We start from the raw sequence: 19,001 nt of genomic DNA on the forward strand, positions 1-19,001 counted from the left end.
GCTCATCTCCCTCAGGAGTGAGAACAAGGCACACAATAACAACACAGTGGAGATGAACTAAGCAAATAATGTGCATGGCTCCATTTAAGACATGAATCAAAACATTGTAGAGAGATTTTCATTTTTAAATTTTCTTTGTGAATATTTTTTATCATAGAAGCTAGTTAAAGGAAAAGGATTATATACTTAAGTTTTTTAATATTAAAGACTTTACTTTTGATTGACATAATTCTGCACATTTATTAGATATAATGTGGTAATTTAGTATGTCCAGTGTATAATCCAGGCAGTAAGCATCTGTTTCCTTCCATGCTGACCATTTGTTTGTGTTAGGAACCTTTGTACTCATCTCTAGTTCGTTATACAGTACCTGATGAAATTGTTGTGTCATATGATGATAAAGCCATTCCTCCTATCTAGCTAGATCTTGGTACTTGCTATCTGACTTCTCTGGCCTTCTTTCCTAGCATAAATGTGACTTTTATTCTGCATTCTACTTTTGCAAAATCAAATTTCCAGCTTTTATATATGATAAGGAACTTGCAGTATTTGTCTTTTTATGCTTGGCTGTCGAACTAATATCCTTTAGTTCTATCCATGACACAGCAAATAACAGAATACTTCAGTTTTTAATCAGATTACTTTAAGGTAAAATAGAGTAAAAACGGTGCTCAAATTCCAAAATAGCCAGGTGAATACTATTCATTTTGTTAGCAAGATGCTTCTAATTTATAGAAATTTTTATATATCCCTGAACCGAAGGATGTAGCTAGAGTTTTCCTGCCTGGCCCACAGTCAGGACAAATCTCTCTCACCCGCCAGTCCGAAGCCGCTCAAACCCGACCAAGTAAACACAGAGACTTATATTGGTTACAAACTGTATGGCCGTGACAGGCTTCTTGCTAACTGTTCTTACAGCTTAAATTAATCCATTTCCATTAATCTATACCTTGCCATGTGGCTTGTGGCTTACCGGTACTTTACATCTTCCTTGTCCTGATGGCGGCTGGCAGTGTCCCCCCACTCAGCCTTCCACTTCCCAGCCCTATTCTCCTCCTTCTCCCGCCTATACTTCCTGCCTGGCCACGGGCCAATCAGTGATTTATTTATTGACCAATCAGCAACACATTTGACATACAGACCATCCCACAGTAGAAGGGGAAAAGACAGAACTTTTATTTTGAGAAAAACCATCGATGACAACACAGTTAAGCACTTAGGAGATAAAGTAAGACATTTAGGTCTGGAGTGATGGTTCAGGGGTAAGACCATGTGTTGTGCTAGCCAGAAACCCTGAGTTCAGATGTCAGTGCCCATGCAAAAGGATGGATGTGGTCATCCAAGTTCATATAGCCCCAACACTGTTGGGCTTGAGACAGGAGGATCATTGGGGGTGTGCCAGCCACCAATCTAACTCCAGGTTCAGTGAGGGATCCTGTCTCAAAGGAATAAGGTAGGGATTGATGCGTAAGACACCAAACATTAGAACCATAACATTCTGACTCAGTACTCTTCTGCTCTTCGCTCAGCAGCATCAGCAGCTTGCCAGCCTGGCTGGCTGTTTCTGAATCTGGAAAAAGAGCTGTTTTTAGTACTTAATTAGCAGAAATTGTGAGGCCTAGCGAAATTTAGGCACCTAGCACAGGGGCTGCAGAGAGCCCAGATAAGTGACACATTCCATTGTCCATGCCATGTATGTCCTATGGTTACTAGTATTAGTAGATAGTTCTCTTAGCTCTTTGCATGCCCTTGATTCGGTCCTGAGGAATGAGTTAATACCCTTTTACATCTACATTTACTTTAGAAAGAGTGAAAGAGAAGAAAAGATAAAACAGGCTAACACGGGACTTTTTTTAAACAATAGTAGACAACTTAGCAAACCATTTTTCAGTAGTCATCACTTAAAGTCAGACATTATTTTGGCTAAACACTGTTATTATGTAAAGTAGTCTGAACATGAAATGCTTAACTTGAAATTTTGTTGTAAGAACTCTAAAATGTTTCTAGTAAACCTAGAAGATGGCATATATGGACTTTCACATTACATAATTGTGGAACTTAATAGTTGGCCTTGAGTAGCTTATTGGGGACTGAAAATGCCCATCATCTTTTATGGTGTGCTTTCTAAGGTTTCCATATCCTATGAGCTAGCTCAAATTTTCTTCTTAAAGACTTGTTTTTTTTATGTATATACATGCTACTGTGCATACCGAGACCAGAACAGAGTGTGGTCCCTATAACTGGAGTTACAGGTTGTGCATCACCCAATGTGGTCTTTGGAATTGAACCCCGGATCCTTTGTTAGAGCAGCAAATTCCTTGAACCTCCAAGCCATCTCTCCAGCCCTCAGAACTTTCTTTTGCAATTATTTTTACCATAGAAAAATTTTCTTTTTATATACTTAGAAGGAAGTGGTTTGTATAGCTACTAAACAAAAATAAAACTTTTGTCATTTTGAAGAATAGAAATAAAAGTTAAGAATTGGGGGTGGGGCGGGAACCACTCAGGGTAGGGTTACACTATAATCCTCCTACAGTATAAAGAAATAATGTTTTGCCTGCTCCGGTCTCTGATAAATTTGTGAAAACCAGTATGGGCTCATAGCATGGAACTGTTAACTGCAAGACCTCCTTGAGGCTAGACTTCAAAACCATAACTAATGGTATTCCTTTAAGGAGATAATCTTTCTATAATGTTTAAAAACTTACTCCAGTGGTTCATCACTATTGAAACAATTGCCTTCTCTGGCTTCCCCACTTAAGGCCATATTGTATCAGAATGTTTAAAGAATCCTGATGAATATGGGCCCAATATGTTTTAATTTTAAAAGATTTTTGTAGCTTCATAGATAAACATTTTGAAATAAAGATAAAGGTTTGTAGAGTTTCTGAACACCTTATCTGTGTTTATATTTGCTTTATTCAACTTTTGACTACAAGCCCTGGGTAATTATACATTTGCCTACAGTTGTAAAAGGTGATCCAGACCCTGTCTTCCCATGTGCCCTTCACTAGTGTTCCCTGGCAGAGACATTTTGCAAAATGTTCAGCCAAAAGTATCATGGTCAAGAAGTTGGGATTGATGCAGTCTACTGATCTTATTCCAGTTTCCCCACTCTTCATGTAATCATTTTCTATGTGTTTGGGGTTGTCTATGCTTGTTACTGTTGTTTAGGGGGCAGAGGTGTTGCTTTTTAAAATGTTTGTTTTGTTTTGGTACTAAGGATCAAACCCTGGGGACACTACCCCTCCAACCTGTACATCTGTTCATCTTTATGTGCATCTCTGCATCTTTGGTTAAGGAAATTTTTTCCCTCTGTAGGTTTGTCTATTTATCACCACAGTGATGGTACAAACCATTTTTATCATCATAAGGATCTGCCTGCCCTATTTTCCACTGATAGCTGTACCCTTAAATCTTCCTTTCCTTCCCCAGTGTGTGGGAGCTGAGATTTACCTTTCATATATCAGTAGTTTGTTTGTGCCTGTGTGCAGGTGTGTATGCCAGAAGTCATTGTTAGGTGTCTTCCTCTGTCATTCCACCTTATTTTCTGAGGCAAGCTCTCTCACTAGTTGACTAGACGCGCTAGCCATCAAACTCTTGGAATCCACCTTTCTTCACATTCCCCAGAGATGGGATTGCAGGTGCACATTGCCTTGCCAGCTTTTTATGTAGATGCTGGGGAATCCTAACTAGGTGTCAGGTTCCTTATGCTTGTTAAAAGCAAGCACTTCATTCACTGAGCAGTCTCCTTAGCCCCTTTGTTTTTATTGCTTAATTTTATGTGATGTGATTGTACCATGAGCCCATTGGACATAGAAGTTATTTAAGTGTTTTAGTTTGGAGGTGGTTGGTGGAGGTTGTTGTTTGGGCTCTTATAACTGAAGCTACTCTGAAATTTGGTGTGCATGGTTTTATATGAAGCTATTCACTTGCTCTTCTACTTAGGTCTTTACATTTACACTTATTAAGTAGCAATGCCTTGAATATATGATGCTGTTACAGTTTTGTTGTGGAATGGAATATTTGCTTAACTCTGTAAAGATGTGTTGCATTTGTTTACCTTGCCTGCCTAAGACACTGGATTGGTCTAATAAAAAGCTAAACAGCCAATAGCTAAGCAGGAAGTATAGGCAGAACTTCCAGGCAGAGAGAATAAGTAGGAAGAGGAATCTTGGAGGGAGAGAGAGAGAGGGAGAGAGAGAGCGAGAGAGAGGTCGGGGGGAGGGAGAGAGGGAAAAACTAGGAGCCAGTGAGCCAGACATAGAGGAAGCAGGAAAACAGGACATACAGAATGAAAGATAGATTTAAAAAATTTTAAAAAGCCCTGAGGCAAAATATAGATGAATAGAAACAGGTTAAATTAAGTTAAAAGAGCTAGTGGGACCAGCCTAAGCTAAGATCAAGCATTTATAATTAATAATAAGTCTCCATGTCAATATTTGGGAGCTGGTTGGCAACCCCCCAAAAATTCCAACTATATAATTTTTAATCAAATGTTAGACTCATAAGGAGCTGTTGCTTTTTTCTACCTATCTGCTCTCTGTTGTTATTTTTTCTTTTTGATGCTCAATGCTCCTTTTAGACTTTTGTTTAAAGAATTTCCCTTGGCTTTTCTTTAAAGGTAGGTCTGCCAGTGGCAGATTCTCTAATTTTCTCTTGTTTAAGAATGTCTGTTTCCATTTCATTTGCAAATGATAGTTTTGCCAGACACAGGCTTATCATTAAGTTCATTTTCACAGCACCATCTTCTATCCATAGGGAGAATAAAGCCATGAATCTTGCGTTCCTGGCTTGCACACCAGCTGTGCAAGACCTGGCTTCCTTTTTACTGTTGCAAAGAATTTCCATCTTTTCCCCTTTGTATTGCTCCTCCAGACCTGGTGTCTCTGCATTGTCCACTGTCCTTTCCCCTTTCCCAGCCTCCTTGGTTGACCCTTATACTATATCCAGGTTTCTAGTTGTACTCAACAGGGAGAAGCAGTGTATCTGAATCTGTCATCTTGTTGGAACTGGAAATTTCTTCTGCTGTGGTTATCATTTACCAAACTCTGTAAGCCTAACAAAGTATTTGATTCTGAAATATGTTCAGGGTAATTCAAAACTCAATTGAATGACAAGCCTTCTGTAAACTAGATAGTGCTAAAAATAGATTACATTGTTCGAGGAGTGTATGGCTTGTTTTTGTTTAGGGAGCTTTTCTCCAACAAAGATTAAATCCTTCTAAGATGTTAATTTATAGCCTATATACTTTCCTCTGTTGCTTTTTCTTGCTGGAACTAGAGGCTGTATAAATCAGTTTCTGCTTCTAGGAGTGTAATGATAGGAATGACTCTTGTGTGTCTCTTTCTTGGGTGTCAGATTTGTCACTGATTCCTCAAGAGCTGGATAGGAAAACAGTCTCATCTCTGTCTTATGCATGCCTAGGCATGTATGCTGGAGCAGTCAGAGGAGCTTCCTTGTGTAGAAACGTCTGCCATGTAGAGCTGTCTCTAGAAAAGTGCTTGCTAGTATGAAGACCTGGATTTGATCATCATCACACATGAAAAGCAGAGCTTGATGGCACACATTTGTGATCTCAGAGCCTAGGAGACAGACAAGCAGATCCCTGGAGCTCACTAGCTTACCAAACTAGCCAAACAGATGAGCCTTGGGTTCTAAAAGGAGAGACCCTGTCTCAAGAAAAACAAAACAGAAAACACTTGACTTTATTTTTGGCCTCTATATGCATGCACACTCAACTGCACTCGCATGTGCACACACACCCCTGAATCTGCACACAGGTAAATGATGTTTACATGAGAAAATGCTATAAATATTTTGAATCATCTGTTACCACACTAGAGCTCTCTAATGAGTACCCTTCATTGTTAACTAGGATGTTAAACATACATACAAATTTGAGTGTACAAAGCCTAAAATACTTGTATTCTTTGTGGATTCATTTATATCTTTATTAGTAGCACTGTAAATAAATAAAGGTATCATTTAATCTCATTAAATTTTCTCATAAAAATATCCTTTCAATTTTAGATTACCTCCCTAGTGACTCTACAGCTGTTAACTCTAGTTGGTCATGACGATCAGCTTGATGGACCAAAGTACAAATGCACAGTTTCACTAGATTTCATCAGAGCTATTGCACGGTAAGTTTAGATTATCTATTAATGCAAAATGTCACCACTATGCAGATGATGTGCTAAATAAGAATATCCTTTCTAAATAATAAAAAGTCATTTAAACAAGAAGAGATCATTTAAGTGCCAAGAATAAATAAGTTCCATTGTAATAGCCTCTAGTCAGATTTACCAAGGATATAAAGTTAGATGCCAGAAATAAAATTATTGAAATACTTTTGGAAGGTGGGATTTAAGAGATGATTGGAGGACAGGGTGGTGGTGACGCATGCCTTTAATCACAGCACTTGGGCGGCAGAGCCAGGCAGATCTCTGTGAGTTCAAGGCCAGCCTGGTCTACAGAGCGAGATCCAGGACAGCCACCAAAACTACACAGAAACCCTGCCTCAAAAAACCAAAAAAAAAAAAAAAAGGAGATGACTGGTTATGAAAGCTCATATGTGTTGAAACATGACACTTTAGACTGTAAACACACCCCCTTCCCACATCTGCTCTCTTCTACTCGTGGGTAACGTTTTATGCTTTTTTGTGCTGACTTGACCTGTTTCTCTTTCCATCCTGTGAGGTACAACTGTCTTCCAGTTCTCTTCCTTAACTAAACCTGACTGTGTAAATACTACTGCCCCTGCAGCTATCTAGTGGCAGCAATTTCTTCTCTCCAAGCCAAATCCTTCAAGACTTTCATTTTCCAAAATCATTTCAGTGACCTCTTTGTTCCCACTCCCATACTGCACTGTCCCCAGCTTCAAGACTGGTAATCTACATCTGCTTCCTTATTCTCCTTAGGAATGATGACCCTGCTTCAGGTTCCCAGCTACAGCAGTTTAGGCGTTGAGGAAGAAAGCATGCAGTTTATAGCATTCTCTCATGCCTACTAGATTCTTGATTTTATTTAATCACAATGTCTCTGTTCCCTTTTTTTATGTTCCATTCACAAAATTATTGAAGCCATCGGCTTTATTTCCTTTCCTGTGTGTATATGGTAGGGATAGGGACCCTCCCTACCTAAGGAGTTCTTCACCTGTGCTCGTAATTCTTCCTCCTCCATTTCCCTAGAGCTCATTCCTCTCAGACTGTTTCTCAGTGGCACTTGACACCACTGACCACTCTATTCTTAAAGCGCTGTTCTCTTAGAAACCATGATTGCATGGTGCCAGTATTTCTCTTTGTTCTTCCACTGGTTTCCCTGAGGTTCATTTGCCAGCCTGTTCTCCCCACCTGACCTTTCAATGGAGCTGTTCCTGGGGGCTTGATCCTGGTGCCTTTCCTCATAGTACATTTCCTTCCGAGGCAATTTTAGCTGCACCTGCATCTTCAGCAACCATCAGTAATGCCCCTTATTATTAAAGGCCATTTGATTTTTCACAGTTTTGACCTTTATTGGACATTTACAGTCTAACTTGAGACTGAACTCAGAAATTCTCACCTATTTCCACACACCAGCAGGAAAGATTCGACTTTCCTCCCAGTGTTTCCTGCTTCAGCAGTCAGTCCTGCAGTTGGCCATGCTGCAGAGCTCTAGAATTTGAGAGTGATCTTGTCATTTTTTTCTTCTATACTGTGTTAACTAGGATTTCTGTTGCTGCAACAAAACACCATGACTGTAAAGCAAGTTGGGGAGGAAGGGTTTACTTGGCTTACACTTCAGCATTGCTGTTCATCACTGAAGGAAGTCAGGACAGGAACTCAAACAGGGCAGGATCCTGGAGGCAGAAGCTGATGCAGAGACCATGGAGGGGAGCTGCTTACTGGTTTGCTTCCCATGGCTTGCTCAGCCCACCTTCTTATAGAACCGAGGACCACCAGCCCCGGGATGGTATCACCCAGTGGGCTGGACCCTCCCCCATTGGTCACTAAATGAGAAAATGCCTTATAGCTGGATCTCAAGGAGGCATTTCCTCAGCCGAGGCTCCTTCCTCTGATGACTTTAGCTTATGTCAACTTGACACACAAAACCACCCAGTATACATACTGTCCATGTCTGCTCACTGTTCCGTTAGGTCTATAGTCTCTTATAGATCACAAATCCGTGACTATATCACTTCGTGATGTTTCCTCATTCTTTAGTAGCTTCCTAATTAATTTTCTTTCTATTCCTATCTCCTTATAACCCACTGCCTTCACTACAATCAGGAAGATCTATAAAAATTTAACTTCACTGTTCTAGTAGCAAATCTTCTGTATTTTCCTTATATTATATGGCCCTTACCCTTGTGGACTCACACTTCAGCCACACTTGCATTTTCTAGTTTTTATGCTTCCCCAGTTCTTGTGTGCAGTTTTCTCCACCTCTGTTCATCATATAGTCTTTTTATTTCAGTGTGAATGTCTGTTTCTTAAGCCCTTTCAGACGTATCATAGCTATCCCCACCACTTCCTCTGCAATTGGGAAAATGCCATTTTGATTTATAATATGCTTACCAGCTTAAATTTCATCTTTCTGAAAATCAGTCAATGGAATTGAAGTTCAGAATGTCTTCATGTCTGTAGCTGCCCTGTCATCAGGCTAGTGCAGTGCTGTCATGTCAGTGTGTACTGTGTCAATATTGCAGACACTCGTGTATTCCAATCGCAACAGAACGTTAGGTAGGAGGAAAGCATATGGACTTGTTTCAGAGGTGACAAGAAAGAGTGAAAAAGACAGTCTCATTCAAAACTGAGGTGTGGGCGAAGGAAGAAGTCCCTAGTTATCAGAGAGAGGTGGATGGTCCTACCTTCAGGGAGTTATCAGAGGGAGGTAGATGGTCCTACTTTCGGGCATCTACGACTGTCCTAATTTGCTTTCTGTTGCTGTGAGAAAGATCATGGCCAAAAGCAACTTGGGGAGGAAAGGGTTTATTTGGCTCACAGTCCTGAGCCTAGTCCATAACTGAGGGAAAGCAAGGCAGGAACTCAAGCAGTACAGGAACCTGGAGGCAGGAACTCATGCAGAGACCATGTGGCAGGGGGTCGTCTCTGCTTTCCATGAGTCATTTATTGCTCTTTACACCACCCAGGACAGATCAATCAGTGGATCATTAATAGAATATTACTCTGCACACTTGTCTATGGGCCAGTCTGATGGAGGCGTTTTCTCAGTTGAGCTTCCCTCCTCCCAGACTACACCAGTTTGTGTCTAATGATCCCATGTTTCCTACACCAGCCTCAAACTTACTATGTGGGTGAAGGCTTTGAGTTTCTGACCTTCCTGCCTCTAGCTCCCCAGTGCTGAGACCACAGGCCTGTCCCACCATGGCTAGAGCACTGCTGGGGAAGAGTGTAAGGCAGTGACACACAGCTGAGCTCAGACCTAGTTGGTTTTTGAGACAGTGTCTCGTGTAGTTCAGGCTAGAATTTGCCATTTAGCAAGGATTGACTGAACTCCTGATCCTCCTATCTCCATCTCCCAAGATCTGTGTTTACAGGTGTGTGCCACCATGTTCAGCAAGTAAGGTGATGTAGGGATAAGATCCAGGAGGTCCCCCAGTGAAGTAGGGTGATCTGAACCCCAGAGGGAAGCCAGTGAGACTGGAGGGGAAAGCATGGGTAGGGCAGGATGGGTTTGGGGTTCTGAGCTTGGGTTTGGTGAGTTTTCTTTCTGGTTTTGTTTGGTTTTTGAGACAGGGTTTTCCTGTGTAGTCCTGGCTGTGCTGGAACTCTGTCTTAGATCAGGCTGGCCTTGAATTTACAGACTTGCCCCTGATCATGCTAGTTTGTGTCTAATTGAGCAAAACAATAACAGCTAGCCAGCAAAATAGCAAAGAACAAATTATTAGATTGATCAGTAATTTATTCTCTTAGGAAAAATACTGTGCAGTTTTTAAGAATTTTACTTTTGAAGAAAAGAAAGAGTAGGGAAGAGGTCATGGTAGATCATAAGTGAATAAAGTAGTTATATAGAGTTGCATGTGTGAGGAACTCTCACATGTCTATAAGACTAAGGAAAGGGAGCAAGTGATCAGAGTCCTCTGATCTCAGGAGGAGCACTCATTTGTAGTGTCAGCACTTGGAGTGGTGTGATAGGGTGGAATCACATTCCAGTCCATTTAAATCGTGTTGATAAGAAAGTAGATGCAGCAAGCACAGGTTTAGCTTTTGTTCTTTCATGAACTTAGCATTCATGATCCCACTGTAAACATAGTATTAGGCTTTTCGAGATACAGAAACAAGTATGACGTAGGTGCAGCATGTGTGTGTTTAAGTAGTTAGTTGTGCTTTGAAGATATGAATATATTTAAATGCTGAGGAGAAAATAGAGGAAAGTTAATGATACAAAACAAAAAGGATAATTTAAAACACAAAATCTTTGCAGCACTATGTAAGCCTGGGATGTAGAAGGGAGTTGACAGAGCCCAAGATGGGACAGCACTGTGCTCTGGCCTCAGAGTAGAACAGCATAGAGTCAGGTGCTGAGTTTGGCAGCAAAAAGTTGAGGAAATTCTCGCCTGATTCTTCTGCTTTCTCCATGAAGGAGGAGGCAGAAATTGTGACTAAAGCAGAGCTAGTAGCAGCTTGAGAAAAGTGTGTAATGTTGGAATCAACGGCCATGTGCATGGAAGCCAGTGCTCACAGGAAAAAGGAACATGCTGAGAGGGCTTGAAATTCTTGACCCTGAGTTTACAGTGGCATCAATCTGTGAGGCCTGTGATCTTTTCCAGCAGCATTCCATATGCTAGATACCAGGGCTGCAAAGAATAATAATTGAAATCACATAATATTGGGGTCTTGCCAGATGAGTTCAGTAGATGCTAGCAAGTGAGCTCGTGATGAACCGTGGAGTCTGAGCTGGACAGAAAGGAAGGCAAAGCAGCCTGGAACCAAGAGTTTTATGTCTAGTGCATAAATGCTCAGTATCTGTGGGTCAGAATAAAATGAAGGCGTTTGTAGCCTAATTACCCTAGGTGCCCCAGATACCCGAAGTGAAACAAATAACATCTCAGAGGGTATGTTTTGAGAGGTAGGATATTTCTCAGTATATTTATTAGAGATGAAAAGACAAATATGCAGTGAATTTACAGGTCTTAGGATGCAAAGCCTAGGTGCTAATTTATTCAGTGACTAGGAAATGGTAACAAGGTAGAGAGAAGGGTGGTGACTGGGATGGTCTGGGTCTCAAGGGCAGGGTTTTTACAAAAGGACACCAACTTCACTTGACTGAACTGTCTGGCATATAGAAGAGAGACGGAGCTTCATTAGCAAGAACTGAAGAGAAAACTGTGCCCTTCAGGGAGAGCCATGTTTTAGTTAATGCCTAGAATGAGAGAAGCGAGATTCATTGAAGACATAGAGGACCAGAACAGTGGAAAGGTTTGGTTAGAAAAGCCACTGGAAAGTGCTTCCAAAAAGGAATCAGAATGTGGAGTAGAGAATGAAGAGAGCTTACCTCCAAGGAGCTTTTGAGGAGGGGTCTGTGGAGTGGTCTTACTGTGAGATGAGAGTTAGGTGTGCAGCTCTCCCTGGGGGCAGACACTGCACATGTCTCAAGGTTGTAAAAGAAGTGTGTGTTTTTAAGAAACCAGATTACTAAAAGAAGCGAAACTCAGAACTACCCACAAAGTATGAAAGCATGAGAAAAAGGTCTTTTCTGTAGTAAAAGAATTGACAGATACAGATAAAACTAAATCCTTAAGTATGTTACATGATTTAGTTCTGTTCTCAATTCTGAGTTAAGAATTACCCCTAGGAGGGCTGAGGAGATGGCTCAGTGAATAAAATGTTTCTATACAAGATTAAGGACAAGAGTTCTGACCACCAGAACCAGGTTAAGGCTGGGCAGATGTGGCAGCTGCCTGTAATCCCAGCCCATGAGAGGCAGGGACAGGATGTCTGGGCAGAGCTAGAATTGGTGAGGTCCAGATTCAGCAAGTGATTTTGCCTCAGTGAGTAAAGTAGAAACTGATCAAGGGAGACACAGTGTCAATCTCAAGCCTCCAGGTACACATGCAAGCCTGCATATATACATATATTCCACATATACATACATATAAAAAGAATTACAAGAAATTGTCATCCACATTGTATTTTCCTATGTTTTTCTAGCTGCTTCCTTTAGAAAATAGTTTATGTTTCATGGGAAACAGAACCTCCTGCACTCAGTAGATGTTATCCGGAGTCTTAAAACTGTACTTATATATGTCTATTGTGTATCTAAACTCAAGAAAAGCCAAAAGCAAACACATGTGTACAGTTGCCATCGACCAAAGCTTTCTTTAAAATGGGTTGTTTGCCCTGTAAGCAGTTATTGTAGTTGCTTGCAGCATGGTGTTTGATATTGCCTCTGTGGTTATGCTGTCCAATTCTGACTTGCTTCAGAAGATGCATATGGGGATCAGTTAGCAGGTCACCTGCTTATTGAGGGCTGGGGGAACTATACAAGTATTTGAACACCTTGGTTAGTAAATGCTGTATAAAGTAGTGATCTTACACATTCAATTCCCTGGTCACTTAGTTGTTTTTTGGGGTATAAAATTCTGACAAGGACACTGGAGCAATGGCTCAGTGGTTAAGAGCATTTGCTGCTCTTGCAGAGGACCTGGCTTTGGTTCCCAGCACCAGCATGGCTAGCAGCTCACAATTATCTGTAACTTCCATTCCAGGGTATTCAGTGCTTTCTTCTGGGCTTTGTAAACACTAAGTATAAATCTGTTGTTTTTAATTGGGTCTCCCTGAAACCAGAAATACAGGCTGTGAGCCACCAGGTGTGGGTGCTGGAACTCTAACGTGGGTCCTCTGCATGAGCAATGCATATTCTTAACCACTGAGCCATCACCCATTCCTAAATAAATCTTTAAGAAAAAGAAATTATACAGTATGATTTGATTTTCTTGGTGCTGGCTTACTGACAGAGTAGAGACATGGAATACAGTTAATCTTTTATAAATGACTGCTTTTAAGTTGCTTAGGGTGTTTAAATCATACCATTTATTCTATTAAAATTTCATTGCATAAACTGCTATAGCCATACAAATTATTACTGAAACGTATAAAAGAGTCCTATCACAAATTAATCTGTTTTCATTTTTCTATGCATTTTTCTAGTACTAGCCCATTAGATGAACATTTTTCAGTGGTAACTGTAACACAGTTGTGATTCTGTGTTCTCTCTGTACATTTTTATTCTTAGTATGTAGATGTGTCTTCATATTGATCCTTTTAAGTACGGCTTTGGAATATAGAGAGCCTCCAATGCTGTAATTGAGTTGTTTTTAACTTCTTCAGAACTTTTTGTTTTTACCTAGACCTAAAAAAAGGTGGGGGGGTATTAAATCCATTTTACTCTGTTGGTTTATAATTAAAACCTTAAAATTCAAAGCCATCAGAGGGAATGTGTTCAAAAAGGTGTACAAATATATCTCTTTTTTTGTGGATGAGGAATTGTAGCCTACCGTATATCTGGTTTCTCTCAAGACCCTTGATGAATCAGGTTACTGGCTGAAAAGGGTTTTTTGTTTGCTTGGTTTTTTTTTGTTTGTTTTGTTTTGTTTTAACATCATCTTAATTGGGACTTTATTGCCAGTAAATTTGAGAGGAAAGTAAAAGGACATGAAAATAGAGAAGTGTTGTGATGTCACACACATCTGTGCAAGGGAGAGCTTACTTTAAGTTAGCATTTTTGGCACTCTTGTCACTGCTGATGGTGACAGGATATCTTTATGCTACTTAGAAAGTTTTGGTGTTTTTCAGGGAGGCACTGTTATAATGACAGTCTTCAGTCTAATGTTGGGTACCACAGAAGCAGAGCATCTCACAATTTGAACTATTTTTAAATGTATTTTCAAAAGCAGTATCTATAGTTCCCTATCCATATTTAAAAAAAATATTTGATGTGTCATTTGTGTAGAAACTTTTTTAGAAAGTGTATTATAAAGTGATAGACAAAAAAGAATAATTGGTGATAGTTTAATAAATAAGAATGTGCAATTAGTGACTATAAAAGGCTGTTCTCACATGGATGATTATTTTTACAGAACTGAATACTTAAGGCTTTAATTTTATACTTATTGCTAGATCATTATATCTAATTATTTTGACCATTTAGTCAAATAATAAACCTCCAAGTCTGAATATTTATAGTGAAGAATGAGTTTGGAGAAAAGAAAATAATTATATGTCTCTTCCTCTGTTATTTTATTCTGCCTGCTATAGAGTATAAAAATACACATCGACGTCATTTGTTGTATCATATTCTTGGATCGTACAGATTTAGTTGAAATGTGCATACAGGTCAGCTGCTGTTAAAAGACTGAAGATAATCAAAGCTACAAATGAGGACAGATGAGCTGTGCATTATGTGAGGATAAAACAGGTGTTTTGGAAGATGAACAGTGTTCTGAAGCAAACAAGATTTAAATACTTTTGCATCTCTAATTACTTTATTCTTATTATTAGGCAGGAAGCAAGTGGCTTTCAAATACAATCTAAACTTTCTACAATATACTTCAAATACCAAATGTTGAGGAGCTCTAACTTTGTTTTTAAGTAAAATTAACTTTCTATTTGGTCAAAAAATGGTTTAAAAATTGTGTTTTCCATTATATTTAAAAAATTCATGCCAGCCCTATCCTGGTGCATCTGACAGCATCATCCAGTTGTAAATTACTTCCCACATGCTTTGCAGTCATACGAAGCTGAACAGTAGAGGGTGAGGGTGCTAACATACTATCTGTTTTTGTTTCTAGGACAGTGAACTTTGACATAATAAAATACTTGTATGATTTCTTGTGAAAACAAGCTTCAAAGCCATATGGACACTGTGACAATGACTAAGCCAAGCTGTGTTCATCCAGCTACTTAGCTGGCCAGGGAAAGGAGTTCTTTGGCTCTATTGGATTTGTCCAAACAGGTGCTGGCCCAGCATGGAATCTGATGAAAATACTCTGATTGGTCTGGGTAGATGTGAGCAGAAGACTATTTACCAGGGGCCCGGGAGTATTTGGAAGCAATGTGTTAATTATAAACAGCAGGGTTTGCACACAATCTGTTCTACTCTTAATGATGTTATCTTAACACTGAAATTGCCTGAAACCCATTTACTTAGGACTGTGTTTTGCTCTATGAACTATCCCCTGCGCTTTGAATGTGCCAGCAGCCCTTGTTTATATGCCCAGCCTTTTCACTTCCTCTCCACAGGAACCCTTGAAGTCTCTTGCCAAAGCAGATTTCCTAAGGCCACTATTTTAAAAGATCATACTTGCAAATATGTTATTTTTTAAAACCTAAGCTGTATATGCTTATCTTTTTATCCTAATTTTCTCAAATACAAGGTAGCTTGTTCGAATGTACACACACCAGTTTTATGTCTAGCTCTGCTTGCTAACCTGACAGTGCTTATATAAGACTTATCTGGTCACTCTCACAGTTAACCACCCAAGCTGACTTTTTACCAGCATATTGTTTTCCTTCCTTCCTTCTCTCCCTCTCCTTTCTTTCCTTTTCCTTTTCTTTAAATTGTTAGCTTTTGAAAGCTCCACAATAAAATCCTTCCTCTTACATTAGTCGTGTGCTTTGGTTCTGACTATCTTACTTGTTCATATTTTTAAAGTAGCTTTCTGTTACCGTTGAATACTTGAAAACGAGACAAGTTTAAAGTGCTTAATTATAATCTAGTTTAAGTTTTGGTGGCAGTTTACTCCATTCCATCTTTTGAAGAAAAATTCTCACAGTTGGCATTCCTAGGTAGGAAGCCTTTTTATGTAATGATTTTCTGACACTTTTTTTTTGTTCAAGGAAAGCAAGTCGTTTCCCTCTCACTTTTATTTTGAGGTAAGGAGTAGAGAGAGGAGGAGTGAAATTGCTTTTTGCCTTACTATGTAAGATAGAAACTTTTCAGTCCAAAGGTACTACCCACAGACAGCTAGTGAGTGTGCTTTGTCACCCTCTTCCAGGAAGTTCTTTCCCTGCTTCCAGGGTGTTAGGAGAAGGCAGGACCAGGGAAGAGCTGTGCACAATACAGATCCACATGTGGGTTTCCAAATGCAGAGATCTGTGGAGAATAGACAGCCCTTAGGTAACCATTCAGAGCAATGCCTCCTGGGACAGGTGCTGAGTGACCTGTCATGATCAAGTTGAAGTGTGAGGTAGAAACAGATACCAGAAAGGGGAACAATTGGCAGATAAGAAACTGAGGATAAGAAGAGACAGGGGCGGAGTTTCTGGTGGGAGATACCATTGCTCCTCATGGCAGCTGGTTACCTGTCTCCTATACAGCACATTTCTTGTCCTGAATCATCTCATGCCATATTTCCAGCCCTAGAAGTAGCTTTCTCCACAATACCCTAGTTACATGTCCCTGCCCTGATTGGGCCTTCAGAAGTTTGCTATTTTGTAATTTACTTTCTAATAGCTTTGCTAAGTGAATCAGTAATGTGATCACTTTATTTAAATGAAGACTAATAGAGCTTAATACACATATTAGCATTTTAACAAGGGTCATCTGCAAATGAAATCTTCTCTTTGGAAGATATATTTCTCCAATTATAGGAAGAAATATAACAGTGAGAATTATACTAGCTAGTTTTGTAAAGTGGTGTGTGAGAAGCCTTGGCGGATTTGAGCCAAGATGCCCTGTGGCAGGTGGCCAAGGAGGCCGGCCATGTAGACATGGCTGGCGGCAGCCTAGCATGGTGGAAAGTTAATCACACTGTGCAGACATGGCATCCACATGGAAATTTTTATTATTAAAGGTGGAGGGGAGAGGGAATAGAGAGGAGAGAGAAAAAGAGGGAAAGAAGGAGAGAGAAAAAAGAGGGAAAGAGGAAAAGCAGAAGTGTGCACAACCTTATGGTAAGAGGGAAGAAGGAAAAGGGGGGAGGGGTGATGACCTCAGGACGCTGGGCAGGTCCCCAAGGGGTGGTTCTGAATACTAACAGCTGGTAAGCCAGATACTTCTGTTAAGAGAGGAGGCAACTTACGTTATACTGCCTACTCTACCTCGGTCTAGTCTAAAAGTATTGTAAGTGGTACATGATGAAAGTTACTAAGCTGTGGGTTTTTAGGGTTTTTTTTTTTGTGTGTGTGTGTGTGTAAATCTTTAACTATACACTCCTTAATTTACCAAGAGCAGGCCACACAGCTAAAGATCACCTTCCTTCCTTCCTTCCTTCCTTGTCATTTCAATCCCTGACCAGCTTTCATAGATGAGGAAGTTCTTTTCAACAGCTCTGGAAAGGGCAATGGCACACCAGGATACACTTCATTAAGCCTGAAAGTCACAAAAGGATCAAGTCTCCATAATAAAGCTGAAGTAAAGACTTGCCCTGGAGTTATGAAGTCTGACTGCCTTGGGCCAAACCAGCTATATCACTGTGGCTTTGTGGCACTAGTCACGTTATCTAACCTCTCTGCACCTCTTGTCTTTTCATTGCCCTGGTTGGGATAAGTGCCACAGCATCATTAAAAGCTTGTCTCCAGCCTGAAGCTCTATTGCAAGGCAGTAGAACCTTTGACCTTCAGCATAAAGGGCAGAAGTTAGGTCACTGAAAGTGAGATCTTGAAGGTGATCCTGAGAGTCTAACCTCTTCTCTGTCTTTGGGTCCTAGTTGTTATGAGTGAGTAGCTTCCTTCACACATTCCCTTCCTTAGTATACTGCTCAGCCACAAATCCCAAAGCAGTTGGGCCACATGACTTGAACTCTGAGCCAAAACTCTCAAACTGTGTGCTATAATAGTTTTTCTTTTTAATGGTACTTTGTTACAATAATAGAAAACTGATTGATAATAATTGGAGAATATTGAGTTGGTTCACATGATTAACTTCAACTTCATATAGCTAAAGCAGTTGTTTTCCAGTGGGGGCAAATTTGCCTGCCAGGAAGCATTTAGCATTCCTAGATACATTTTAATTTGTCCAGTTGGATCATGTATAGGGAAGCAGAGAGGCTAGAGATGTTGCTAAATATAGTAAAATACACATTCTATAGCAGAATTAGTCACCAGGTAATCAGAGAGACAAAGCCCCATCTAGGTATCTCTCACCACCAAGTGAAACCCCAGTACCAGGAAGGATTACATCTAATTGAATTGTTGACCAAAGGGACCCCATGGAAACCCCTAAACAACCTAGGCTGTTGCCAAAACCCTCCACAAATTGATGATAAGGCTCTATTCCTGTAGACAACTGTAACACAAATCTTAAATGGTCTTATTAATAAAAAACCTGAAGCCAAGCCGGGCGGTGGTGGCGCACACCTTTAATCCTAGCACCCGGGAGGCAGAGCCAGGTGGATCTCTGTGAGTTCGAGGCCAGCCTGGTCTCCAAAGCGAGTTCCAGGAAAGGCGCAAAGCTACACAGAGAAACCCTGTCTCGAAAAACCAAAAAAAAAAAAAAAAAAAAAAAAAAACCTGAAGCCAGATATTGGGGTGAAGGCTGAAAGATCAGAGAAACAGAACAAGGCACAGCCAACCTCACCTTGCCAACTCCTCAGCTGATCCTGTTTCCACAAATCCTCAGACTGAAAGCCTCTTGAGTCCTCACCTGGAAGGGATCTCAGCAGAACTGCCTAAAAGCCTAGGAAATCCTCAGCCCAAGAGCATCTGAGTCCTCACCTGAAAGGGTCTTAGTTAAACTGCTTAAAAGCCTCTAGTTCCTGGTCCTCATGCCTTATATACCGTTATGCTTCCTCCCATCACTTCCTGGGATTAAAGGTGTGTGTCCTTCCCAAGCAAAGACATGAGATCTCAAATGCTGGGATTAAAGGTGTGTGCTATCATGCCTGGCTCTATTCCCAGTGTGGCCTTGAACTTGCAGAGATTAGATTAAAGTGACAGGATTAAAGGCATGTGTGCCACCACTGTCTGGCCTCTATGTCTAATCTAGTGGCTGTTCTGTGACCCCAGATAAGTTTATTAAAGTACACAATATATCAACCACATAACTTATATAAATCA

General features: G+C 40.3%; 1 protein-coding gene across 7 annotated transcripts in view; it reads left to right on the top strand.

The window, feature by feature from the left end:
- The window catches only part of Orc5 (origin recognition complex subunit 5), a 168,336-nt gene that overhangs the window by 49,380 nt on the left and 99,955 nt on the right, over positions 1-19,001 (top strand). For 4 of the 7 annotated variants that reach the window (XR_008214291.1, XM_052719865.1, XM_052719868.1 and 1 more), the window contains exon 13: positions 6,034-6,146. The exons of 2 other annotated variants lie outside the window; for them this stretch is intronic. Coding sequence is in view for 4 of the 5 variants with exons in the window: in XM_052719865.1 (XP_052575825.1) it covers positions 6,034-6,146 (113 nt within the window). In the remaining variant the exon portion in view is untranslated. Of the gene's footprint in view, positions 1-6,033; positions 6,147-14,794; positions 15,611-19,001 lie in introns of those variants that run through there. One more of the 7 variants, XM_052719864.1, reaches the window with a different exon arrangement.

The sequence above is a fragment of the Peromyscus californicus genome, unplaced genomic scaffold (genome assembly GCF_007827085.1).
Source record: "Peromyscus californicus insignis strain IS unplaced genomic scaffold, ASM782708v3 Scaffold_6__1_contigs__length_162567912, whole genome shotgun sequence".
Lineage (NCBI taxonomy): Eukaryota > Metazoa > Chordata > Mammalia > Rodentia > Cricetidae > Peromyscus > Peromyscus californicus.